Here is a 25016-nt window from a genome sequence, read left to right as displayed (position 1 = left end):
GCCGGGCAGAGGGCAGCAGCGTCCGCTTTCAGGGCCTGGTCATGGTCCCTGGCTGTGAGAGTCGTGTCCTCCCTCCCCCCTGGAGTGTCCAACCCAGCTCTGGTCATCTCCCCTGGCAGCCTGCGGCTGAGTGAGGGTCTGCGGTGCCGCAGGCCCTGCTTAAGATCCCAGTGAGGGCGTGCCCGCGACGAGGCCGCCCCAGCTGGCCGGAGAGCAGAGCTGTCTCGGAGCCTCTGACGCCTCCCTGTCCACACACCAGGATGTGGCCCGGCTGGTCGTGGAGCGCTCCACCATCATGTCCCACCTCTTCTCGAAGCTCTCCCCGAGTGCCGCGTCGGACGCCGTGCTGAGCGCTCTGCTGTCCATCTTCTCGCGCTACGTGAGGCGCATGCGGCAGAGCAAGGAGGGCGAGGAGGTCTACAGCTGGGTGAGGCTGCGTGGCGTGCTCGGTGCCGGCTTGGTGCCCTCGGCACTGGCTCTGGGTCCCCGAACCTCACGGCCCTGACTCCACCTCCTTTCCCACAGTCGGAGTCTCAGGACCAGGTCTTCCTACGCTGGAGCAGCGGAGAAACAGCCACCATGCACATCCTCGTGGTCCATGCCATGGTGATCCTGCTGACGCTGGGCCCGCCGCGAGGTGAGCCGCCACAGGCCCCGGGAGGGGCAGCTTCGTGCCAGGCGGGCCACGGCCCTGACCACACCCAGCGGCTTCCGCGTCCTTGCCTTGCTTCTGGGCGGGAAGCCCCCCAGCCCTTCCACCCTGTGTCCCGGCTTCTCTCCTAAAGAGGAGGCTGCAGTCCGTCCCGCGTGTCTCTGAGCACTTGGTGGACGCGTGGGAGATCCCCACGTGGTGGGTCCTCCCAGCCTGTAGAGCTCTGAGCTGGAGGGCCTGGTACAGCCTGGGGTCAGAGTCCTCACTGCCCCAGCCTAACCGTGTAGGCCTGTGGTGCCTGGGAGGCAGCAAACTCGGGATTTCACCGTGTGGAGGTGCGACATGAGGCTGCCAGGCAAGCGGGTCCTCTCCCTGGGGCCCAAGCGTGTGACCCTGAGGACGCCCTGGCCAGCACAGTGTTTGGAACCCGGCGCCTACCCAGCCATGCCGTCTGCGGCCACCGCCTTCCCCTTTACTCCTGGCTGACAGCAGGAACTGCTCCCACGTTCACCCCATTGTGTCTGTCAGTGGGGGAAGGGGTGGAACCCTTTTGCTGGGGTTCGGGTGGACGTGGGTGGGCGGTGCCAGGGTGGTGACCCCTGTTGGGAGGCAGATACAGTCACAGGCGTCGCCCTTGGGAAGGGCAGCTGGGGAAGCTGGCCCTATGTGGGCCTGGGCCTGTGGGGTTTCCCATTGGCTTTGTGGAGCCAGAGAACTGGATGGGACCTGGTTCAGCCAAGCAAAGCCCCGAGGGCAGGGGCCGGACAGGGACACGCACATGTCCCCTTGGCCAAGACAAAATGGCAGTGATGCTGCTTGCCTTCCTGCAGCGTCTGTGAGGATCAGATGCGTGCACCTACGCACACATCCACACACAGCAAGTGCTCACCGAGCACGGGAGCCCCGTGCTCCTCCCTGCGTGCACCTACGCACACATCCACACACAGCAAGTGTTCACCTAGCACGGGAGCCCCGTGCTCCTCCCTGCGTGCACCTACGCACACATCCACACACAGCAAGTGCTCACCTAGCACGGGAGCCCCGTGCTCCTCCCTGCGTGCACCTACGCACAGCATCCACACACAGCAAGTGCTCACCTAGCACGGGAGCCCCGTGCTCCTCCCTGCGTGCACCGACGCACAGCATCCACACACAGCAAGTGCTCAGCTAGCACGGGAGCCCCGTGCTCCTCCCTGCGTGCACCTACGCACAGCATCCACACACAGCAAGTGTTCAGCTAGCACGGGAGCCCCGTGCTCCTCCCCGCGTGCACCTACGCACAGCATCCACACACAGCAAGTGCTCACCTAGCACGGGAGCCCCGTGCTCCTCCCAAGTCTCGGTTTCCCCCTCGGGAGAGGAGGTGCCTCTAGCCTTGGCACCAGCTGTGCTTGGGGCTGGGCTCCTGGCAGGTCTGAAGGCCGCTCACCCGTTGTCCTTCCTGAAGCCGACGACAGCGAGTTCCAGGCCCTGCTGGACATCTGGTTTCCGGAGGAGAAGCCACTGCCCACCGCCTTCCTGGTGGACACGTCGGAGGAGGCGCTGCTGCTTCCTGACTGGCTGAAGCTGCGCATGATCCGTTCTGAGGTGCTCCGCCTGGTGGACGCCGGTACGGCCCAGGCTGGGCTCGGGTGGGAGCTGCCGACTCGGGGGTCCCGGGCCCCTTGCCTGCTCCTCGTGGGGCTGGGCAGCCTCCGGCTGTGGCAGAGGAGAAGACTGGCCAGGTAGCCTCAGGGGATCCTGCAGATCATATATCCTGGCCACAGCAGGCTGTGCTGGACCCTGGGAGGAGACCTAGGGCAGCCTGTGCTGGCCCCGTCCGAGAGGGTCTTACTCTCAGGCTCAGGGGTCTAGAGTGAGAAACAGGTCCTGGATGGAAAAAAGAGAAAGTGGTCTGCGATTGGAGAGGAGGAGGGGAAGTAGTGGGGCCTCTGGGGTCCCTGAAGGATTTGGGGGTTGGGAGCTGCAGCTGGGGACCCCAGCAAGGGCTGAGCAAGGGGCCTGGGCCCACGTAGGTCAGTAGGGCTGGTGCCTGCTGACAGTGAGGAGACATGGGGGGCACCTTGGTGAGTGAGTGGGGCTGGCTCTGGAAACCCATGACTGCCAAGGGGTCTAGGCTGTTGTGTGCCCCCGGGAGCCGCCAATGGCTTCGGGGCAAGAGCGCTGCCCTGAGCACTGAGAGGAGATAGTCACAGCAGCCTGCGCGCAGCTTGGGAAGTGTACTGCGCCGTGCCACCATAGGCCCTCTGGAGCGCCCACCCACCCCTGGGGACGGGGTCCACACAGCTGCCATCCAGGGCTCAAGGCGGTCCCGAGCTGCTGCCCCCTTGTGCGGCCCCAGGTCTCGGGTGGGGTCACTGAGCCCACGTGGCCCAGGGTCTCAGGTGGGTGGGGTCACTGCGCACAGGCAGCCCCAGGTCTCGGGTGGGGTCCCGAGTGCGCATTGCCCGGGTTTTGGGTGGCGTTACGGAGCGCGTGCACCCTCAGCCCTGCAGGACCTGGAGCCGCAGCAGCTGCTGCTGTTCGTGCAGTCGTTTGGCATCCCCGTGTCCAGCATGAGCAAACTCCTCCAGTTCCTGGACCAGGCAGTGGCCCACGACCCCCAGACTCTGGAGCAGAACATCATGGACAAGAGTAAGATGCCGGGGACCCGCGGAGTGGGTTCATACACGCTGACCGAGCCCCAGCCCGGCCAGGCTTTTGGGGCCTGGGTGCGAGCGGGTGGGTGATCCGAGGTCGGGTGGGTGTGGGTGGCACTCGAGGGCAGGCTTAGAGCTGTGTGTTGGTGAGGCTGGCACAGTCAGGAGGGAGCCAAGGCCTGGGCCTGCCCCAACCCTGGGTCCAGGCACCCCCTAGGGCCGTGTTTTGAGCTTGGAGGGAGCTCCTGGGGCCTCAGTACTGACTGAGCCCACCCAGCTTCTGAAGTCCTTAGGAAGCGCTGGTGACTGTGGGGGCATCTCCAACTCTGGTTTCTGTGGAGAGGGAAGGACCTGCTCCCTGGCCCCTGGCCGCGCCCAAGTGTGACCCTGCTACTGTTTGCAGATTACATGGCCCACCTGGTGGAGGTCCAGCATGAGCGAGGCGCCTCCGGAGGCCAGACTTTCCACTCCCTGCTCACAGCCTCCCTGCCGCCCCGCCGAGGTACTGGGGAGGGGTGGGGCCAGCACACAGACCCAGCCTGGGGAGGGGTGGGGCCGGCACACAGACCCAGCCTGGGGAGGGGGACGGGGCCTGCACAGCCACACAGGGCAGTGCACACTTGCTGATGCCACCTGAGAGGGGCCCCCACAGAAGCTCTCAGCCTGTCTTTGGGCAGCGTTTGCCTCTGGCCAGCATGCAGCTTCCTGTTCAGAGTCTTGAGATCCCTGTGGTCCTGAGCGAGACTTGGGGTCCTTGGGGAGCACAGAGCCCAGGTCTGAGCTCCCTCCTGGGTGACAGTCCCCGGGGCTGGACTTGCCATGGCTTGCACAGTTCCCACCGCTGGAAGCTGGTCAGAAAGTGTCCAGCCACTGACGGTTCTCCTGTCTCTGCAGACAGCACAGAGGCACCCAAACCAAAGAGCAGCCCAGAGCAGCCCATAGGCCAGGGCCGGATTCGGGCGGGGACCCAGCTCCGGGTGCTGGGCCCTGAGGACGACCTGGCTGGCATGTTCCTCCAGGTAGCGATGCTGCTGCATGTGGGTCTCCACCTGCAGCCCCTCTTCCTCTGTGCAGCCTCCCCTGCCGCCTCACACGCACAGCGGCCTTTACACACATGACCGCCTGACGCTGGCATGCTGCACACGCACAGCGGCCTTTACACGCGTGACCGCCTGACCCTGGCAAGCTGCACACGCACAGCGGCCTTTACACGCGTGACCGCCTGACCCTGGCACGCTGCACACGCACAGTGGCCTTTACACGCGTGACCGCCTGACCCTGGCACGCTGCACACGCACAGCGGCCTTTACACGCGTGACCGCCTGACCCTGGCAAGCTGCTTTCACGTAACACCCCCATGCTCTCAGACGGAGGCTCAGGCCAACATTGGGGAAGGGGGTCACCCTGCACCCTCCCTGCCATCCTTGCACACCCCTCTGCGCAGGGCACCCGGTTTGATGCGTGCAGAAGCTGAGGTTGCAGGTCTGGCCTGAGGTCTGGCTGTTGGAGCCGGGGATCCTGCAGGCCTCACTGCCTCCTAATGGAGAACCTAGTGGTCCCTGGGCAGGCTCTGGACACCTTTGTCCTCTGGGGCAGCTCCTGGGTGTTGGGGTCCCTCACCCCTCCCCATCACAGGTCTCAAGGGCCCTGGGCCACTCAGGCCACAAGGTGGGGGCTACAAATGAACAGGGACATGATGGGACGCGGTTGTGGCACGGAGCTGCACCGGGTGCTTAGCCTCTCCGCTGTGCTCCTCCTCCTCCTCCGCTTCCTCCTGACACTGGCCTTCCCTGTTCCAGATCTTCCCGCTCAGCCCGGACCCTCGGTGGCAGAGCTCCAGTCCCCGCCCCGTGGCCCTTGCCCTGCAGCAGGCCCTGGGCCAGGAGCTGGCCCGCATCGTCCAGGGCAACCCCGAGGTGCCGGGCATCACGGTGCGTGTCCTGCAGGCCCTCGCCACCCTGCTCAGCTCCCCACACGGCGGCGCCCTGGTGATGTCCATGCACCGCAGCCACTTCCTGGCCTGCCCACTGCTGCGCCAGCTCTGCCAGTACCAGGTGCCCGGGTGTGGGCCTCTCGGGTGGGAGGAGGGAGGAGGGCAGTGAGGGCTCTGCTTCCTGCAGGACGGCCCAGGTATCCTGTGACTGCTCCTCTGTGGGTCTCGGGTCTCAGTTTCTAAGTGAGAAAGGACAGTGCCCCAGGGAGTGGCGGCGGTGGGGCCCCGTTTTTGCAGTGAACATTCCCCCGGGACGGAAGGTGGGGGCGGTGCGGCGTCCGCCTGTTCGCACCACCCAGGCTCAGTGCTCCTGCCTTGCTTTCCCCATCTGCTGGTGCCTGGGACTGTGTTTTACTTGTGTGTCTGTATTTATTTTTTCCTTTGAACCGCGTGGGAGCCCTCACCAGCAGGGGGGTTTTGAAAGGGTCTCTGTGAGGTCATCTGGGCCCGTGCAGGGGAGGCACCGTTTCAGGCAGGAGGCGGGATGAGGTTGGGCCAGGCCCCAAGTGCCGGTCGCGGCAGGTCTCAGCAGCCTCATGGCCCCTGCCCTGGACTTCAGGTTCTGGGTCCCCGTGTGTCGTCTGCCAGGGTAGCCACGTGCCACTTTGTCCCCGCAGCGCTGTGTGCCGCAGGACACCGGCTTCTCCTCGCTCTTCCTGAAGGTGCTCCTGCAGATGCTGCAGTGGCTGGACAGCCCCGGCGTGGAGGGCGGGCCCCTGCGGGCACAGCTCAGGATGCTTGCCAGCCAGGCCTCAGCTGGGCGCAAGCTCAGCGATGGTGAGGACCGCGCCAGACTGGCAGATGGCTGGGGGGCACTGGACGGGGGCTCACTCAGAGTGGCCAAGCTGCCTGGCACCCCGAGGCCCGGGCAGTGGCTTGGGGGGTGGGTACTCGTGTGGACCCAGGGGAGCCCTTCTACTGTGGGGCCTCCCTGGATGGGGTACACCGATGGGATGAGGGCTGGAGCCACAGGGCACTCACACAGACCTCCCACAGTGCGAGGGGGGCTCCTGCGCCTGGCTGAGGCCCTGGCCTTCCATCAGGACCTGGAGGTGGTCAGCTCCACTGTCCGTGCCATCATCGCCACCCTAAGGTCTGGGGAGCACTGCAGCGTGGAGCCAGAGCTGATCAGCAAAGGTACCTTCCTGGCCCCGTCCGTTTGGGCCACTGGGGCCCTGGGAAGACCCAAACCTGAGGCTCCTTCTTGCTGCCCAGTGGGGGACAGACAGTGGCTGCTCAGCACTGTCCCCGGAAAGTGCCCACAGAGGTCCCCTCCCAGATGGCTCAGGGCGGGGCCTCTTGAGAATGAGTTGGAGCTTCCACCTTGGGGGGCCCCCGATCACTGCTGCACCCGGCAAAGTGAGCCCCGGTCCCGGCCGCACTCTCCAGCCCCTGCTGCACTCTCCTCTCCGGCCCCGGCCACACTCTCCGTTCCTGGCCGCACTCTCTGGCCCCAGCTGGGCTCTGCTCTTGTGTCCCACACACGCTAACCCCACACCCCACCCTGGCTAGCCCACACCCACTCAGCGGCACCCCCCCGACCTGGGAGTGACCCACATGTCTCTCTGTCCCTTGCACAGTCCTCCGGGGGCTGATCGAGGTGAGGTCCCCCCACCTGGAGGAGCTGCTGACCGCGCTCTTCTCTGCCACTGCGGATGCTGCCTCCCTGTTTCCAGTCTGTAAACCCGTTGTGGTGGTGAGCTCCCTGCTGCTGCAGGAGGATGAGCCCCTGGCTGGGGGGAAGCCAGGTGCAGATGGTGGCAGGTGAGCTGGGGTGCTGCACATGGCCAGGGCGGGCAGGCGGGCGGCACCAGCCCCTCCCTGAGCCACCTTCTCCCTGCAGCCTGGAGGCTGTGCGACTGGGGCCCTCGTCAGGCCTCCTGGTGGACTGGCTGGAAATGCTGGACCCCGAGGTGGTCAGCAGCTGCCCCGACCTGCAGCACAGGCTGCTCTTCTCCTGGAGGAAGGTGGGTGGCACCCAGCTTCAGCACGGGGACCCACCCTGGGGTAAAGGCTCTTCCTGACCTGAAGTGCAGCATCCTTGGCCTAGGCGAGCCTTGCAGGGGCCCCAGCACCCCCCCTGCTCTCAGGCCATGTGTCCCTGTAGCAACCCAGAGGAAGGGTAGGTCCCCCAATGGCCCAGAGGAAGGGTAGGTCCCCCAATGGCCCTAGCAGAACCCAGGCCAGGGTCACAGTCACCTGTGGACCAGCACTGTGACCAGCCAGATGTAGGGATGGGGTGGGTGGATGGTGTGGGGTCAGCCCTGCCAAACCCTGTAGATCATGTAGGGGCCTCCATCTTCCCAAAGGGAATGGGGCTGTGGCCAGGAGAAGGAAGGGCAGGTGCTGGGCTCCCCATGTCCTCCGCAGGGGAGGGATGGCCTCACCAGAGAGGCTGCATGGAGCCCCGGGCACCTCCGCTCTGCGGCATGGCTCCAGTGGGAAGAGGCGGGGAGGTGCTGTGCAGCCACCAGGAGGGGCTCTCCAGCACCACATGACGGGGCCAGTGTCACCGGCAGCGCCCCAAGCCTCGGCTCTCTGAGTGGCTCATTGGGGAAGCTGTCAGCTGACCTCAGCAGAGCCTGCCATTGGTCCAGGTGAGGCCATCCGGGCTTCTTCCTCCCTCCGCAGGGCAAAGGTCAGGCCCAAGTGCCCTCGTTCCGCCCCTATCTCCTGACCCTCTTCACGCATCAGTCCAGCTGGCCCACGCTGCACCAGTGCATCCGAGTCCTGCTGGGCAAGAGCCGGGAGCAGAGGTGGGCGCCTCCCTGTCCCCAACCTGGGCCGCGTGCACGCTGGCCTTCACCAGAACTCTCCTAGCGCCGGCTCTGACTGGTATCTCCCACGCTGAGACGAGACACCTCGTGCTCTGGAACCCGTGCCTCCCCACAGGTTCGACCCCTCCGCCTCTCTGGACTTCCTCTGGGCCTGCATCCACGTTCCTCGCATCTGGCAGGGGCGGGACCAGCGCACCCCGCAGGCAGGTCTTGGGAGGGTGGCCCATCCGGGAGAGGGGACGGCCCATCCGGGAGAGGGGGTGGCGCTCCGGGGCTGACGTCGGCACCCGTTACAGAAGCGGCGGGAGGAGCTGGTGCTGCGGGTACAGGGCCCGGAGCTCATCAGCCTGGTGGAGCTGATCTTGGCCGAGGCGGAGACGCGGAGCCAGGATGGGGACGCAGCCGCCTGCAGCCTCATCCAGGCCCGGCTGCCCCTGCTGCTCAGCTGCTGTCGTGGGGACGATGAGAGCGTCAGGAAGGTGACGGAGCACCTGTCAGGCTGCATCCAGCAGCGGGGAGACAGGTGCTCAGGCCCCCCAGCCCCAGATGCTGCCTGGGAGTGAGCCATGGAGGGGGTCGAGGCCCAGCCCCTGGGTGGGTTCCCATCACACCTGGTCCCGTCCGCCCACCCCTGTCACTGGGGCCCCGTCCGCCTGGTGAGCCCCGCTCCACCTCTTCCAGTGTGCTGGGCAGGCGCTGCCGAGACCTCCTCCTGCAGCTCTACCTACAGCGGCCGGAGCTGCGGGTGCCCGTGCCTGAGGTCCTACTGCACAGCGAAGGGGCTGCTAGCAGCAGCGTCTGCAAGGTGAGGGCACAACTCTGCTGCTCCCTGCCGCTGTCCCAGGTGCCCTGGCCCGGCGAGGAGGGAGGGCGGAGACCACCGTGTGCATGGCCGTCGCCGGCTTCCCCTCTTGCCCCTTCCCGGTCCGCGCCGCCCTGTGGCCCTGTGGGTTTGTCTGTATTGAGTTTTATACCGAGGGAGCCTGTGGGTGCTCTGCTCGCACAGTCTGGAGAGTCGTGGTGTTGTGGGCACTGAGTGGCCTGCCATTGTGTGGATCGGCCGTTGGTTTATCTGTTCACCTGCTGGTGGACGTGGGGTCACGTTCAGTTTGGGGCAGTGACAGCTGCTGGGGACTCGTTCACGGGTCTTGGTGGACGGCTGCGTCTGCTCCTCTCCAGTGACCCTTGTGGGGAGGGCTGGGCCTCCCATACCCGCTTCCCCACCGCAGGCCGGACCCTGCAGCCTGTCTTCTGCTGGTACCACAGAGGGCAGCTGACTTTTTCTAATCATTTCTGCATGTGGTTTTTTTCACTTATATGTCATTTTATTCGTTGAAATCACACTTGATGTGCAGTTTTGTGGGGGGTTTTTGAGGCAGGGTGTCTGTTGCCAAGGCTGGAGTGCAGCGGCACCATCATAGCTCACTGCAGCCTCAACCTCTTGTGCTCAAGTGAGCCTCCCACCTCAGCCTCCCGAGTAGCTGTGACCACAGGCACGTGCCACCACACCCAGTTAATCTTTTTGTATTTTTAAAAATAGAGAGGGGTCTCGCCACGTTGCCCAGGCTAGTCTTGAACTCCTGGGCTCTGGTGATCTTCCTGCCTCGGCCTCACAGATGACAGGTGTGAGCCACCGCGCCTGCCTGGCCGATGTGTAGTTTTGGCTTGTTTCCCGCTCATTGTATCATTTGGTGTTGAGCTTTGCTTTTATTCTGTGTGGGGTTTTCCCAGAGGCTGGCTATGGCTTGCCTGCCCTCCTCCCAAGGTGCTCACGGAAGCCATAAGGAGCCAGTTCCTCTGCTCATGGCGTGCCACGCGGTGGATCGCGGCCACAGCTGGCGACCAGGCTGAGTGTGGGTGGGCAAGTGAGGGGAGCCAGCGGCCCCGGCCTCAGAGCACCCCTCCCTGCAGCTGGACGGACTCATCCACCGCTTCATCACGCTCCTTGCGGACACCAGCGACTCCCGGGCGTTGGAGAACCGAGGGGCGGATGCCAGCATGGCCTGCCGGAAGCTGGCGGTGGCGCACCCGCTGCTGCTGCTCAGGTGCTGGCCCAGAAGCCCTGCCCTCACCAGACGCTGGTTTAACCAGGGGGGTCTGTGGCTCTCCAGCCTGGGCAACAAGAGCGAAACTCCGTTTCAGACAAAAAACAACAAAAAAAAGCATGTTCCCATGGGCTGAGGTTGACCCAGGGAAGTCAGAGGCCTGAGCTGGGCCTCAGGTGGGAGGAGCTCGGTGGGCATCAGAGAGGGGCGATCTCATCCCCACCTCCTAGGGCAGGGGGGTGGTGTTGGGGGCAGCACGGGGTCTGGCTCCCAGGGCAGGCAGTGGGGCCTTCCTGGGGACGTGCGCCAGGTGAGCCCGCCGGCCGGGGCTGACTGGGCCCTCACCGTGCCCACAGGCACCTGCCCATGATCGCGGCGCTCCTGCACGGCCGCACCCACCTCAACTTCCAGGAGTTCCGGCAGCAGAACCACCTGAGCTGCTTCCTGCACGTGCTGGGCCTGCTGGAGCTGCTGCAGCCGCACGTGTTCCGCAGCGAGCACCAGGGGGCGCTGTGGGACTGCCTGCTGTCCTTCATCCGCCTGCTGCTGGTGTGTGCTCCCGCCGCCCGCCCTCGCGCTCCTTTCCGCTCCCTCTGCCCTGGCCCAGGCCTGCCTCACCCACCCGGGGAGGAACTGGGAGGACCTCTGCAGCCAGGGCCCAGGCCAGGCCACCTGCCCTGGGGACCAGCTCCCACCCTGGGAAGCCCCTGCCTGATGCCCCTCATGTGCCTGGGGGGCCCACGTCCTTCAGAAGCCCAGCCCAGACCCTCCGTGCTGCTCTCTGCGTGTTGCTTGTGGCACCTCGAGCCCCTCATCCATCTGGGCACGCGCCCCATACAGCCACGTCCACACCCTGACAGGCCATGCTGGCCACCCTCGGGCCTGTGACGCCCCAGTGGTTGGCAGAGGGGGCTCGTTGGCTGTGGGGTCCATGCCCTGAGGCTCTGGGAGCAGATGGGAGCACAGGCTCTGTTTTGGCCCCGCGGGGCAGAGCAGCTCGAGGGTGCCGCTTTTGCTTTGCAGAATTACAGGAAGTCCTCCCGCCACCTGGCGGCCTTCATCAGCAAGTTTGTGCAGTTCATCCATAAGTACATCACCCACAACGCCCCAGCAGGCATCTCCTTCCTGCAGAAGCACGCCGACCCGCTCCAGTGAGTGCCCATGGGCTTCAGGGAAGCCTCGGGCCTCTGGCAAGGGTCCAGCGGGGTCTGGAGGGTGTTCCTGAGAAGGCCGTGTTGTGTCAGATATGCTGCTCCTGAGGCCGGGGAGGGCTGCTGAGCGTGGTGCTCATCCCAGGGCACAGAGGCCGCCCCACCCTGTGCCGGAGCCGTCTGAACCCACCCCTGCAGCTCTCTGGCTCTGTGTCCCGTTCCACGCACACGTGGCTTCCCCGCCCGGCCCTCCCCCTGAGCGTCCTGGCCTCTCCTGTGTGCCTGTGTCCACGCGCTCCCATGTCGCCCTAATTTGACCCCTGACCCAGCCTTCCGCCTGCCAGTGTCTTCCTCCCAGGTGAAAGCATCTTCTCTCCCCAGCGACCTGTCCTTCGACAACAGTGACCTGGTGATGCTGAAATCCCTCCTTGCAGGGCTCAGCCTGCCCAGCAGGGACGACAGGACTGACCGAGGCCTGGACGAAGAGGGCGAGGGTGAGTGGGGCTGCCAGGGGCTGCTGGAAGCAGCTGCGGAACAGTCCTACAGGGCCTGGTTTTCCCAGCTGCACAGCCAGCCCTGGGCCGTCCGAGGCGTCCCGACGGGGGCTGTGTGAGCCTGGGACCTTGCTGGCTGGCCCCTGGCCCACCTCACGGGGACGAAGCACTGACTGGTGCCTGACAGAGCATCAGCACACCTGCCCCCGGCACATCGCCCGGCCCCGCCAAATGGCCCTCCCCACCCCCCCGCCCCCGGCACATCCACCGTCCACCAGCGCTTGTCCGAGGTGTCCCACTCCAGGAAGCCTCCCCTGGTCCTACTGGGCAGGGCTTGTCCTTGGTTTTTCCCTGCCTGAGGTGACATGGCACCGTAGCACGTCTCTCCTGTGCTGCCAGAAGAGTGCCAGGCCCGGGTTCCAAGGGGCCGTCCTGTCTCTTGCCCAGTGGGTCCTGGCCCACGTTGCGAGAAACCCAGCAGGGAGAGACTCGCAGAGGTGCATGCGCCGGATCCAAAGGCAGCTCCCGGCTCCTGGCTCCACCCCATTTGTGGAGCGCTGCTGTGTGCGGGCACCTTGGGAGCCTGGGCAGTGGCCGCTGTGCTCTCGGGAGGGCAGGTCCTGGTGCCTCAGTGTGGCACGTCCTGCCGCTCCTGCCCTCCTGCAGCACTGTCGCTGTCTTCCAGAGGAGAGCTCAGCCGGCTCCTTGCCCCTGGTCAGCGTCTCCCTGTTCACCCCTCTCACTGCAGCCGAAATGGCCCCCTACATGAAGCGGCTTTCCCGGGGCCAAACGGTGGAGGGTGAGTCAGGCCCTGCTTCACCCACGCCAGGTCAGCTCCCTGGGTCCCATGGGGCTGCAGGCAGCAGCCAGCAGCCATCTGGGCACTGACTTCGGCGTGACCCGGCCCACGCTGGGCTGTCGGTGGGTGGGCTGTTCCTCACAGTGGGGAGCAACCCCAGAGAGGGCCTTAGAAACTCAGGGGCCCAGGGGAGCTGGAGGTGGCTGCTCTGCTTCAGACACAGCAAAAAGCAGGGGAGCCCCCTAAGGTGGTGGGGGTGCGGCAGGAAGAGGTCAGGCAGGTGGGCAGGACCAGCGAGTGGGCAGGACCGGTGGCCGCCGTCAGAGGACAGCCAAGGCCAGGCGGCCCAGATGGAGTTGGGCCGTGGGGACACTTGGTGCTAAGAGCACCCTGGATATGGGGCCGCCGTGAGGGGTCAACCCCTCTCCTTGGAGGCCACTAGTAGGGGCAGGGCCGGGCATTTGTGGAGCTTGGGGGCAGGTGACTACCTGGGGCGTCACTGGGCTCATGCTTTCCAGTGCTTTCTGTCCTGTGGTGCTCGGGGCCTTGCCCCCTCTGGGTGGCTAGGGTGGGGTAGGCAGAGGTCTGCCTGGGCCCTTGAGCTCTGGCCTGGCTCTCTCTCTCTGTCAGATCTGCTGGAGGTTCTGAGTGACATAGACGAGATGTCCCGGCGGAGACCTGAGATCCTGAGCTTCTTCTCGGTAAGCTGGATGGGGCTGAGGGAGAGCTGGGAGGAGCCATTCCCTTGGGGAACCCCAGCAGGGCCACCACCCCAACATGGCGTGCCTGCGCTGAGCCCCAGGAGTCCTCTGAGGCTGGGCTTCCGGTGGGGCCCTAGCCCAGGTGTTCACAGTCAAGCCGCTGCCAGGGCAGGCCCACCTTCAGCCCCGGGCTGGGACTGGCCAATGGCACATGCGTCCTGCCTTCTGGATAGGAGCCTAGGGTCCCTGCCATTGCCGCCAACCATCACGAGACTAAGAGGTGAAGGGGCCTCGATGGGGGCTGGACCCCCTGGTCACACACCTCCCACCTTTCCCCCGGTCAGACCAACCTGCAGCGGCTGATGAGCTCGGCCGAGGAGTGTTGCCGCAACCTCGCCTTCAGCCTGGCCCTGCGCTCCATCCAGAACAGCCCCAGGTGAGGCCACCGCCGGCCTCTGTCCCGCCGCCACTGCTGGGCCCTGCTAACCCAGGTCACCGCTTGACCCGCCTGGTGGCCACACTAGGCTTCCAGGCGGCTCAGCTCGCCCTGTCGGGTGGGGGTCTGGCGTGGGCACAGGGCGGAGGTTCCCACTAAAGTGCGTGGCTCTTTCAGCATTGCAGCCGATTTCCTGCCCACGTTCATGTACTGCCTGGGCAGCCAGGACTTTGAGGTGGTGCAGACGGCCCTCCGGAACCTGCCCGAGTACACTCTCCTGTGCCAAGGTGAGGACTGGTCCCCCGCCCGGGGCCCTGGCAGCCCTCGGGGAGTCCGGAGGTGTGTCCCCCGAGAGCTGGCTCTTGGGAGTCCCGAGGTCTGGTCACTGCGGCCAGCGTGACGTGCAGGGCCCCGTCTCCCCCACAGAGCATGCGGCTGTGCTGCTGCACCGGGCCTTCCTGGTGGGCATGTACGGCCAGATGGACCCCAGCGCGCAAATCTCCGAGGCCCTGAGGATCCTGCATATGGAGGCCGGGATGTGAGCCTGTGGCAGCCGACCCCCCTCCAAGCCCCGACCCGTCTCGTCCCCGGGGATCCTCGAGGCAAAGCCCAGGAAGCGTGGGCGTTGCTGGTCTGTCCGAGGAGGTGAGGGCGCCGAGCCCTGAGGCCAGGCAGGCCCAGGAGCAATACTCCGAGCCCTGGGGTGGCTCCGGGCCGGCCACTGGCATCGGGGGCCGTCCACCAAGCCCTCCTTCACCTTCTGGGCCACAGCCCTGCTGCGGAGCGGTGGGTGACGTGGCCCAGCGTGTGCAGGATCCCACCGGGCATGGCCTGGGCTGGTTTTGAATGAAACGACCTGAACTCTGTGTGTACTCTCTGGTGTCCTGTGTCGCTCTCTGGCCAGTGAGAGCCTCGAGGACCCTGGCCTTGGCTCCCCAGCCCCACAGCGCAGGGAGTTGAGCAGGGTCCTGGGAGGTGGAGACCAAGGCCAGGCCGGGCTCTCCTTTGGGCCAGCAGTTCCCGCAGGTGTCGAGGGTCGGGGGATGCTGCCCGCTTGGCCGCCCCCGCCCCCTGTCACGGTCTCCCAGTCAAGTGCTGGCCCTGGGCCCTGCCTGGCCTTGAGTCCTCTGCCACGGGGTTGGCCTCTGTTGAGTGAGTCCAGCCTTGTCAGGCTGCGTGGGGGACTGGCCCGGCTGACTGGTCTCTCTCTCCTGCACTAAAAGGATCAACAAGGCCTTGAGAGCCTCAACTGTGGGCGTCCGCCTGTGGGAGCTGAGTTGGGGTCCCACTCCAGAAGAGTCCGAGTAGCCGGCGGTGCTGCTCGTCCTGCCTTTGCTAGCACCCGCTCACAGGGGAGGGTCTGGGAGGGTCCTAGTGCATGCGGGGCGGAGCTTGGCATGGGGCCCTGTTTGCTGGCCCGCAGTGCACTCTCCTCCCTCCCAGCCAGGTTGGGGTTAGGGCCGCCCACCCCTCGGTCCTTGCCGCACCGGGGTCTTTCCAGCACACAGATGGGACCCATGCTCTCCCGGTTCCCCATGAGTGCTCCCAGGTCAGCCAGGCCCCGGCTGCCCTGCACCCAGGCCGCTGTGGCTGAGAAGCCGACCCAGGCCCTCCTGCAAGCCCAGGTGGCGGCGAGGCCTCAAGGTTCTAGTGATGCTGTGGCCTTGGGGGATGCCCTGCGACAGCACCCAGCAAGGGGGCAGCCGGGCTTCAGGCCCACAGCCTCCCAGCCCAGCCCCTGGCCTGCACACCTGCACCACCTGCCCGGGCCCCTGGGCACTCCTGCACCCGCCTGCCCACCCTCGGATTCTTCCAGGCTGCACAGGTCCAGGGACCAGGTCCCGGGTGGGGTGAGCCAGTGCCGGGTCTGTCACCAGACGTGCCTGTCCACAGCTGGCTCCTGTGGCTCCAGGGAACTGGGAGGCTGCTCTGGGAGTGACTTGGAGGCCCATGGGCCGCTGAGCGGCCTCCATCCCAGCTGTGCACGGCCGCCCTCCCCCACCCTTGCCCTTAGTGCCTTGCCTTCGGGACCCTGGTGCCGGCACCTCTGCCCTGGGTCTGAGTGTGTGTTAGGGTTAGGGACAGGGACAGCAGTGAGGAGTGCCTAGCACAGGTCTGGGTGTGGGGTGAGGCCCTTCCTGCTCTGCTGTTGGCTCTCCTACCTCTGCGCGGATAAGGGGCAGGGCCGAGATTTGAGCCCTGGGGCCCTGGAGCCGTGGGCTGCCCCAGGGTGGGGCTGGGCTGAGTGGAAGCAGGGCCCCAGGTTTGTGCAGTGGGAAGGGGCCCTGGAGGCTCAGCAGATGCAGGTCAGGGATGTGGATGCCTCCCCAGCCCCCAGGGGTGGGGTGTGGATGCAGGGAGGCATCCTCATAGTGGGTGGCTGTGTGCAGGCTGTGCCGGCTCAGGGATCAAGGTCAGGGCCCGTGTCCGTCCGAGTCTTAGAGGACAGAAGTGTGCTAGGGCTTGGTGGGGACGTGACCCGATCTCATCTGAGACCGAGTGAGCACGGGCCCACCAAGCCCTCCGGCCCCAGTGCCTGCTGTATGCTCCACACCCAAACCCCAGCCTCCTGAGGGCCAGGCTGCCTCTCCCGGGCCTGGATGTGGGGCGTTTGCCAGTCCACACCTTCGGGATCCCGACCCTTCTCCCCAGGTGCAGCACCCCAGCTGTGTCGCCGCGTCCCCTCCAGCCAGGAGCCACCCTTATCCGACGTTACACCCTCTATGGGCTCCCGGGGAACCTCCTCCAGGCTGGCTTTCCACACCCCACAGTCCGGAGCCTGCTGCAACCCTGTCAGCCTCTGGTCTTCTGCTCTCCTGACATCACTCCAGCCAGGCTGTGGGGTGGGGGTCCTTCCAGCCGAGGCCTGCCCGCCTCAGGGTCTGATCAGGGAGGGAGGGAGGTCCGAGCTCTGTGGGCCCGGAATCCAGTGCCTGGGTTGAGGACAGGGAAAGGAAAGGACACTGCTGCCAGACCTGGAGGCCAGTCTGTGTGTCCCAGCTGGGTGCAAGCCTGGGCCCTTCATGGGGGTGCCTGTATCGGGCTCAGAGCAGCCTGTGACAGGTAAGAGCCCAGGACGTTGGCTGGCGTCATGGACCAGGCACGGGGAAGGGGGATGGGGAGGGCGCTGAGGGCGGGTCCCTGATCCTGGGGCCTGGGACCCTCTTGGCCTCCGCCTGTGTTCACTCCCGCCCAGGAGGCAGCAGAGGTTAAGCTAAGCAGAGGCATCCGGGGAAAGTAGCTGGCCTGGCGGGTGGCAAGGGCTCAGGTGAGGGGTATCAGCTCTGGTGTGTGTGCCGATCGGGGCCAGGATGTGCCAGGCGTGCCCGAGACCCCACCCACCCACCCCAGGGAGATGACCCCAAGGCCCAGGGCCTTAGTGGCTCACGATTGTGGCACCCGTGGGGCAAACTTAGCCTCTACCTGGCCAAGGGCTTCCATAACCTCTAGAGGGTGTCCCGCGCCTGTCCCCACCATAAAGGGAGCCCCAGGGGGCATGTCTGGCCTTGGCTGCTGGGGTGGACCCCAGATTCTGTGTCCCAGAGGTGAGAGGCCTCTGCGATCTGTGCTGGGAAAGATGGGGAAGACGCCTGGGAGGGAAGCTTGACTGTGCCTGAACAAAGAAATGGGTAGATTGGAATCTGTGCCTGCAGTGAGCACCTGGCAGGGGCCGGTGTGAGCAGAAGTGTGGGTGTTAGAATGATGGTGCCGACCCCAGGGTGGACCGGGGGCTGCGAGATGGACCAGGGAGCCCTGGGTCAGGCCACGATCCACGCCTGGCCTCTGGCTCCCCAAGTTCCTCACCACGGCCACTGGGCCCAGGGACCCCGGGAACCAGCCGTGTGGGGCACCCAGCAGGACCCCTGTGCCACTGGGTGGCTGCTGGCAGGTCCCGGGCCGTCTGTTCTGGAACAGTGGAGGATCTGGGATCAGCACCTTCCTGTGTGGCTGTGGCTGTGAGCGCCTCGCCCAGGGTGACCACTAGAGCCCAAGACTCAGAGGGTCCAGCCCAGACTCCACAGTTCCCTTCCTTCCAGGAGCGGAGGGAGGCCCAGGAGCATGTCTGAGCCAGGCCAGGCAGGGTCCCAGCCCCTCCCAGTGGTTCCCTGCAGTCCCGGGCTGCCTTCTCCAGGCAGGGACGGGGCAGGGCCGGGGGATGCCATAGTGACAAGCTCACCTGCCGCTTCACTCTCAAAACAAGTGCTTCCGGGTTTCATTTTCAGCTCTGGCTGGGGATGGACCCTGCCCTTCAAACAGGCCAGGCGGTGGCAGCCACAGGCTGAGTGTGGGCACCTGGGGCCTGAGCGCCCTCGGCAGCAGGAGTGCAGGTCTCCCCATGAGGCGTCTCCCCCATTCACCCTGGGAGACCCAGACAGTGGCCCGAGGTCATGTGGCAGGTAGGGTGCAGGGCAGGAGCTGCTTGGGGGGCCTGGGCCTCCCCCAGCTCCCTTCCTCAGAGCAACCCAGACCCCTGACCCAATTAGGCCCAGGCCCAGCCAGCGGTTGGGGTCATTCCAGGTACTTCCGAAGAGGAGAGTATAGTTAAAGCCTCCTCTGGGGACAGCAGCCCCTCTGTCCTGGGAGGTGGCCTGTAGGAAGCTGAGCATGGGCAGGCAGAACTGGACATCCCAGTTCTTTCCAAACCCCCTCACTGGGCCAGGCCCAAAAGGACACACCATGCCGGGCCCTGCTGGGCTCACCGGGGACTCAGGGTTGGACCCCAGTAGGCCTGTGCCAGGGTGTGGTGGGCACCCTCTCTGTGGAAGTTAGGAAGGGCTGTTGGGGGAAGGTGGCATGGCAGGCTGGGTCTTGAGCGGTGGGGAGGAGTTGGGCTCATCCACTTGTAGTGGGGCGCAGGGCTCTGGCTGACCACCAGCAGGGCAGGCGGAGGGAAGGGTCCGGCGCCCACAGCCCTTTTCCCACTGGTGTCCTCCTGCTGTGGAGCCAGGCCTGGAGGAGCCTGCAAGCCTCAGGGGGCACAGGGGGCAGGCCTGGCACACAGAGGGCTCCTCAGGCACTCATCCCGTAGTAGGGAGACAGGCCCTGGGAGGGGAGGGAGCCAGGAGGCAGCCACGCGCCCTCCCTAAGATGGAAAACGCAGGGGCCTGGTGAGGGCGGCACTGACCACAGTGCTCTGCACACCAGGCCACTGCTGGCGCCCCGGCTCCAGGGAACACACAGTCCTTGGGGACACAGGGCCCGGGGGCCTCCAGAGCTGGGATACGGTGGAGGGGCTGCTGGATCCCAAACACCCTTTAGGCCTCCTTCATCCCCAGTCAGCATTCCAGCCAGGACCCCGGGGGCCCCAGCCAGGACCCCGGGGGCCCCATCCAGAGTCCTGTCAGCGGGGGCCATAGCCTGTGGCTGCAGGCCTGGGCAGGTGGGTGACACGAGGCAGGACCGACCCCAGGGTTCTAACGCCTGCTCCCCACTGGCTTTGGACAAATCGCTGCCCCTTTCTGAGCTTGATTTCTCACCTGTGAAGTGGGCATCAAGGTAATGCCTGAGGCTGGGCGCGGTGACTCACGCCTGTAATCCCAGCACTTTGGGAGGCCGAGGTGGGCAGATCAGCTGAAGTCAGGAGTTCAAGACCAGCCTGGCCAACATGGCAAAACCCTATTTCTACTAAAAATGCACTGGGCATGGTGGTGCGGGCCTGTAATCCCAGCTACTCGGATGCTGAGGTGGGAGAATCGCTTGAACCCGAGAGGGGGAGGCTGCAGTGAGCCAAGATCACTGAGATAGTGCCACTGCACTTCAGCCTGGGTGAAAGAGCAAGACTTCATCTCAGAAAATAAAAACAAGGCTGGGCGCGGTGGCTCACGCCTGTAATCCCAGCACTTTTGGAGACCCAGGCGGGTGGATCACCTGAGGTCAGGAGTTTGAGACCAGCCTGGCCAACATAGTGAAACCCTGTCTCTACTAAAAATACAAAAATTAGCCGGGCGTGGTGGTGCGTGCCTGTAATACCAGCTACTTGGGAGGCCAAGGCAGGAGAATCCCTTGAAACCCGGGAGGCAGAGGTTGCGATGAGGCAAGATCACACCACTGCACTCCAGTCTCAGCGACAGAGTGAGACTCCGTCTCAAAAAAAAAAAAAAAAAAAAAAACTACCTGAGACTTGGGGGCAGTGAACAACCTGTGTGACACACAGCAGGTGCTGAGGGCCAGGCATCTGCGCTATTATCTCTCTCCTCTGAACAGAGAGGTGCCATGATTCCGCCAAGGACACACAGCAATCAGAGGCAGGCTGGCTTCTCTGCCCCGGTCCCGCCACCCAGCGACACCTGTCAGCCCCCGTGTGAGCTCTGTGCTCCTCGAAGGTTGCGGGGGGCGGGGGGGGGGGGCTGGGCCCCATTACAAGGGATTCCTATAAATGGTGTGGAGAGGATTAATAATGTATTTATAACACATCGTGGTGGTAGTCGAAAATGATCTATAAATGTGCAGTAAATGTTTTATAATGTTTTTGTAACCCGTTATAAATGATAAATGGCAGACCATAGATGCCGGATCAAATATTTATAACGCATTGTGCGCGGCGTTGGGCTGCTACAGTTCAGGAAAGCCATTAATAATAAAGTGGATGGAAATGCACGAGTTAACGACATGCCCAGCAAAGCCATTTATAATGAAATGTAAAATTTGGCTGTGGGAAGCAGCCCACCGGCCCCAGCCGCAGCACCGGCCAGGCTCTCCTGGAGGCTGGGGAAGGAGCAGTGTCGTGAATTATTTGTGAGGTGTTCAGACGAGAATGTATACTCCCCATAGCACACCATATAAATATGCTATTAATATACCCAAGGTGGCATGCATTATTCATGGAGCCTAATTAATTAATGGGTGGCCCCTTAAAATGGGGTGTCACAGCTTCCCGCTCCCTGTCCTGCCAGGGGCGGTAGGGACGGCATTGGTTGATGGCAGCCTCAGGGGTGGGGAGGAAGGCGACGTCCCTTTCACGCTCTGTGGTGGGGCTGACGTGGTCGCCCACAACCGTCTGCAGGGCTCCTGTGGGCAAGTCAGTTTGGGAACCACTGTGCAGTGTGGCCTCTCCCTGGAAGAGTGGAGGTGCGTATCAGGCGATGAAGGCTCTGAGAAGTCCTGTGGGAAATGCCACTCGGCCAGGACACCTCCCTTGGTTCTCTCTCTCACGCCCTCTGCATTCCCGAACCGCCTCCGCCTCCCAGACTCAAGGAGCTGATTCTGTTCCAGCTTGGCCCAGCAGCCTTGGTCAGGTGACGTTCAGGGTTGAATCCACTGGTGGAAGGAGTCAACCCCTCGTAAGCCTGCCCCACCCCTCCGGGTGTGGCGCCTGGGTCCCCACCTCTGCAGCCCCGCTTGGGGACCCAGGAGCTAAGCTAATGCAAGCCGAGGGGGACGTTTTGGACTGAAATGAGCGATGCCTCGGGCCATGTCTTCCCTGTGGCACGGGCCCTGCCACCCTGATGGGCTGAGAGACCCCTTCCTCCCTGCCTCCATTGTCTTTGAGGGGTTCAGAACACGTGGAGGCTGGAAGTGGGGAAACAGGTCATCTGGCCTGGAAGTCCTGTCCTGGACCAGGGTGTACACTTGGGCAGGACACCAGCTGGGCCGACCTCCCGGGCCTCACCTGGTGTCAGAGTCAGGGCCGCTGCCTGAGAGGGCAGGCCGATCAGGGGGTCTTCTCCCCTCCCTCCTCCCCTCCTGTCCTCTCCCCTCCCTCCACTCTCCTCCTTTCCTCTCAGAACTTCAGTTTTTTGAGCTGCAGAATCAATAGAGCCATTTATTTTGTAGATCATAAACACATAGGGTCTTGTTTTGTCACCCAGGCTGGCGTGCAGTGACATGATCACAGCTCACTGCAGGCTCGACCTCAGCCTCCATCAATCCTCCTGCCTCAGCCTCCTGGATAGCTGGGACTACAGGTGTACACCACCACACTCGACTAATATTTTTGTATTTTTTGTAGAGGCGGGGTCTTGCTATGTTGTCCAGGGTGGTCTTGAACTCCTAGCCTCAAGCAAACCTCCCACTTCAGCTTCCCAAAGTGTTGGGATGACTGGCATGATCCCCTGCACCCAGCCAATCTTGGGTTTTAAACCCACCGCCAACCCACACCCATATATGTATGTGTACACACACACACACACACACACACACACTAATGTCTCTGTCACCCAGGCTGAAGTGCACTGGTGTGATCACAGCTCACTGCAGCCTCCTGTTCTCATGTGATCTCCTGCCTCAGCCTCCTGAGTAGCTGGGACTACAAGCATGAGCCACAACACCTGGCCCAGAGCCACTTTTTTTTTGGGTGGCGAGTGGTGGGGTGGGGACAGAGTCTTGCTCTGTCACCCAGGCTGGAATGTAGTGGTGTGATCTCAGCTCACTGCAACCTCCACCTCCCAGATTCAAGCGATTATTCTGCCTCAGCCTTGCAGGTAGCTGGGACTACAGGCATGTGCCACCATGCCCGGCTAATTTTGTATTTTTAGTAGAGACGGGGTTTCACCATGTTGGCCAGGCTGGTCTCAAACTCCTGACCTTGGGTGATCATCCCAACTCAGCCTCCCAAAATGCTGGGATTACAGGAATGAGCCACCACACCTGGCCCAGAGCCACTTTTAAAGGGTGGCTGTAAGTATCAAATGACAATATAGGCATGGAAATTGGTGGGAGAAGTTGGAGTAGGGGCCTAGCTGGGCCCTGCTGCCTGCACCCCTTCCTCCCACAGCCCTTGCACCTCCTCCCAGTCCCCTGCACCAGTGACACCAGCCTATCTTCGAGTCTTCCTTCCTGCCACAGGGCCTTTGCAACTCCTGTTCCCTTTGCCCTTTCCCCTTCTTCTCCAACAAAGTGATTCCTACTTAGCTTAGCCTCCAGGTCTCAGTTCTCATGGTCCTTCCTAGGGAGGCTCTTGCTCTCTCTATCTTCTCTCTCTCTCTTCTCTCCTCTTTCTTTTTCCCCTCTCTGTCTCTCTCTTTCTCCCCTTTTTCTCTCTCTCTGTTGGTCTCAGGCTGAGGTCATCAACATTTCTAAAGGGCCTGAAGTCTGGGCCCCCATCTGAGTCCCCGTCCTGGGGCCTGTTGAGCTCACACCGCTCTTACATGTTCCCCACCCCTGGGTACATCATGCTGCATTTATTGCATGCCTGGCTGTGGGGTAACCCTTGGTGGAAGGGGGCTATGATGTCACTTTGCAGATGAGGAAACTGAGCCGGAGAGAAGGCAGTTTCCCAGGGAGGCCGGAAGGCAGCGGGTTCCCCGGGTAGGGGCTCTGTGTTGGACGGGTGAGGCGTGTGCAAAGAGTCCACATGGCAGCCCTGGGGAGCACAGATGGGGACCCCGGGAGCCTTCAGTGGCTCCAAGGGGCTTCAGGGGGGGGTCTTGGAGGATGAGGAGGAGGGGCGGGTGCTGGGGGCCGGTGCGGGCACGAAGCTCTGGGGTCAGCGTGGCAGGGTGCGGCCGGGGAGATGCAGCGTGATAAGCCTGCGGAAGGTCTGATAAGCAACCTGGACTTTATTCGAAGGACAGCCTGGGAGGCTCCCGGCAGGGGAAGGGCTTGGTCAGGCCTTCTAGAAAGATCCCTCGGGCTGCTGGGGAGGGTGGACTGTGGTGGCCGGAGGGGCAGGAGGCAGCCCTGTGGGCAGAGGCAAGGGGACAGGTCGTCTGGATGGGAGGGTGGCAGCCGTTGGCAGTGGGGAGAAGGGACCATTTGTTTGGGGGTGTCCTGGCTCCTGGCTTCGGGGACTCTGGAGGGACATGCTGTGTGAGGTGCTGGTGGGGAAACGTCACAAATGCTGCCTCCCAGCTCACGGGTGCCACGGGGGGCCGTGCAGGATGGGCCACGGGGTGACCAGCGAGATGGCTTTTTAAGTGTGCAGCGGTAAAAGTTCACGATAAAAGTGAAACCTAGGCCACCTCCCACACCACTCCTTCTAAGGGAGCTGGGCCCTAGCGCCTGTCCACCCCTGTGTCCCCCATCCCCCACTAATTCCCCCCGCCCACTGCCCAGCTGCTTCTGCTTCTTGATCTTTCCCTTTTCCAGCTTTTCTGGTTCTCCTAACCGTTGCCCTGGGAGTCAAGAAAACCCGGTGCCAGGACCGGCTCCGGCTGTGCTGGCACGATATCCCCTGACATCCGCAGGTCAGGGACTGTGGCGGAGCAGCGGTTAGGGCCAGCCACAATCCCAGGCCACAAGGGCTCCCTGTCTAGCAGCTGCTTGCATGCCCCTGGTGATGGGGAGCTCACCACCTACACACAGGCCTCACTGACACTTAGGCAGCCGGCCATGCACACTACGGTATCTCACCAGGGACCAGCCTCAGAAAAGACCTGGAACAGCACCAGTGGCTGGGGTTGGAAGACCTCAGTTTCTTCTCCTCCCAAGGGGCACAGAGAAGCTGCCCTGACTCCCTGCCAGGGGCTACTGCGGGAAAACACCTTCCTTCCTGCAGGGCCTGCCGGGACAAGCCCTGGCCCCACAGCCAGGAGGGTAGGCCCCCCTCACATGGCTGGTGTCAGTGATTCCGCCCTCGTCCAGTCCCCGTGGCCACAGACAAGGTTCCCCAAGGAGAACGGGGCCAGGGGCCAGGGGCCAGCCCAGGATAATTTAGGGCCCCACCAGAGGGACTTTCCTTATTTCTTCTGTCACATCTCAAAGTGGAAAATTGGGAACTACCCTGCAAGTCAGCCTGAGGAATCTCCTGCCCCAGGAACAGATCCTGCCCACAGGCCCCCAGAAGAAAAGCACAGGCCAGCTGTGCAACTCCGGCTCCACGGCCCCCTTCCTGGCCTGTTTCTCTGGCAATGCCCAGGCCTCACCTCTGCCTTGCCTGGAACCCCCGCTGGCATGTAGCGGCCTGGAAAGAGAAACCAGATGCGGACGTCCTTTGAAATCCTGAAACACAAGGCGCCTCCTGCTCCCCGGGAGGCCGGGCTGCCCAGGGCTGAGGCCCTAGACAGGGCAGGGCTGTTCGAACCTCAGTGTCCCCATTTGTCAACGGCCTTTCCTGCCTCTTCTCCATGGCGGTGGGGTGAGATGGTGGTGGGAGGTGGGGCGGCGAAAAGAAAGAAAATTCCAGGTCTCCGCAGGGATCCAGAATGCCACGACCCCCAAGCAGCCCGCGCGCCTTCACCGGTTGGGGGGTCTTGGCCAGCAGCGGCGGGGCGGGGCTTGGGGAGGGGCCAGGCGGCGTGGGGGGCGGGGCCTGTTGGGCGGGACCTGACAGCATGGGGGCGGGACCTGCCTGGGGCGGGAGCCCGTACCGGGGCCGGGCGGTGTGGGGCGGGGCCTATCAGGAGGCAAAACCTGGAGGCTGGGGGCGGGGCCTGTCCGGAATCGGGGCCTG

At 64.0% G+C, this 25016-nt stretch overlaps 1 protein-coding gene across 4 annotated transcripts in view; it reads left to right on the top strand.

The window, feature by feature from the left end:
• INTS1 (integrator complex subunit 1) overlaps positions 1-14559 on the top strand; it is a 35248-nt gene extending 20689 nt beyond the window's left edge. For 2 of the 4 annotated variants that reach the window (XM_063667181.1, XM_054494080.2), the window contains exons 25-48: positions 260-427; positions 526-637; positions 2100-2261; positions 3140-3286; positions 3695-3793; positions 4186-4310; positions 5091-5345; positions 5902-6061; positions 6281-6421; positions 6865-7048; positions 7128-7251; positions 7916-8040; positions 8177-8264; positions 8358-8584; positions 8743-8866; positions 9973-10106; positions 10463-10655; positions 11130-11257; positions 11639-11751; positions 12437-12550; positions 13181-13251; positions 13596-13687; positions 13865-13974; positions 14114-14559. In XM_063667181.1, the coding sequence (XP_063523251.1) occupies positions 260-427; positions 526-637; positions 2100-2261; positions 3140-3286; positions 3695-3793; positions 4186-4310; positions 5091-5345; positions 5902-6061; positions 6281-6421; positions 6865-7048; positions 7128-7251; positions 7916-8040; positions 8177-8264; positions 8358-8584; positions 8743-8866; positions 9973-10106; positions 10463-10655; positions 11130-11257; positions 11639-11751; positions 12437-12550; positions 13181-13251; positions 13596-13687; positions 13865-13974; positions 14114-14229 (3312 nt within the window). In that variant the 3' untranslated portion in view covers positions 14230-14559. The remainder of the gene's footprint in view (positions 1-259; positions 428-525; positions 638-2099; positions 2262-3139; positions 3287-3694; positions 3794-4185; positions 4311-5090; positions 5346-5901; positions 6062-6280; positions 6422-6864; positions 7049-7127; positions 7252-7915; positions 8041-8176; positions 8265-8357; positions 8585-8742; positions 8867-9972; positions 10107-10462; positions 10656-11129; positions 11258-11638; positions 11752-12436; positions 12551-13180; positions 13252-13595; positions 13688-13864; positions 13975-14113) is intronic. The other 2 variants (XM_054494081.2, XM_063667182.1) reach the window with 2 other exon arrangements.
• Positions 14560-25016: the final 10457 nt, after the last annotated feature.

The sequence above is a fragment of the Pongo pygmaeus genome, chromosome 6, assembly GCF_028885625.2.
Source record: "Pongo pygmaeus isolate AG05252 chromosome 6, NHGRI_mPonPyg2-v2.0_pri, whole genome shotgun sequence".
Classification (NCBI taxonomy): Eukaryota; Metazoa; Chordata; class Mammalia; order Primates; family Hominidae; genus Pongo; species Pongo pygmaeus.
The sequence above is the reverse complement of the archived record's forward strand: the minus strand, read 5'-3'. Positions and strand labels throughout refer to the sequence as shown.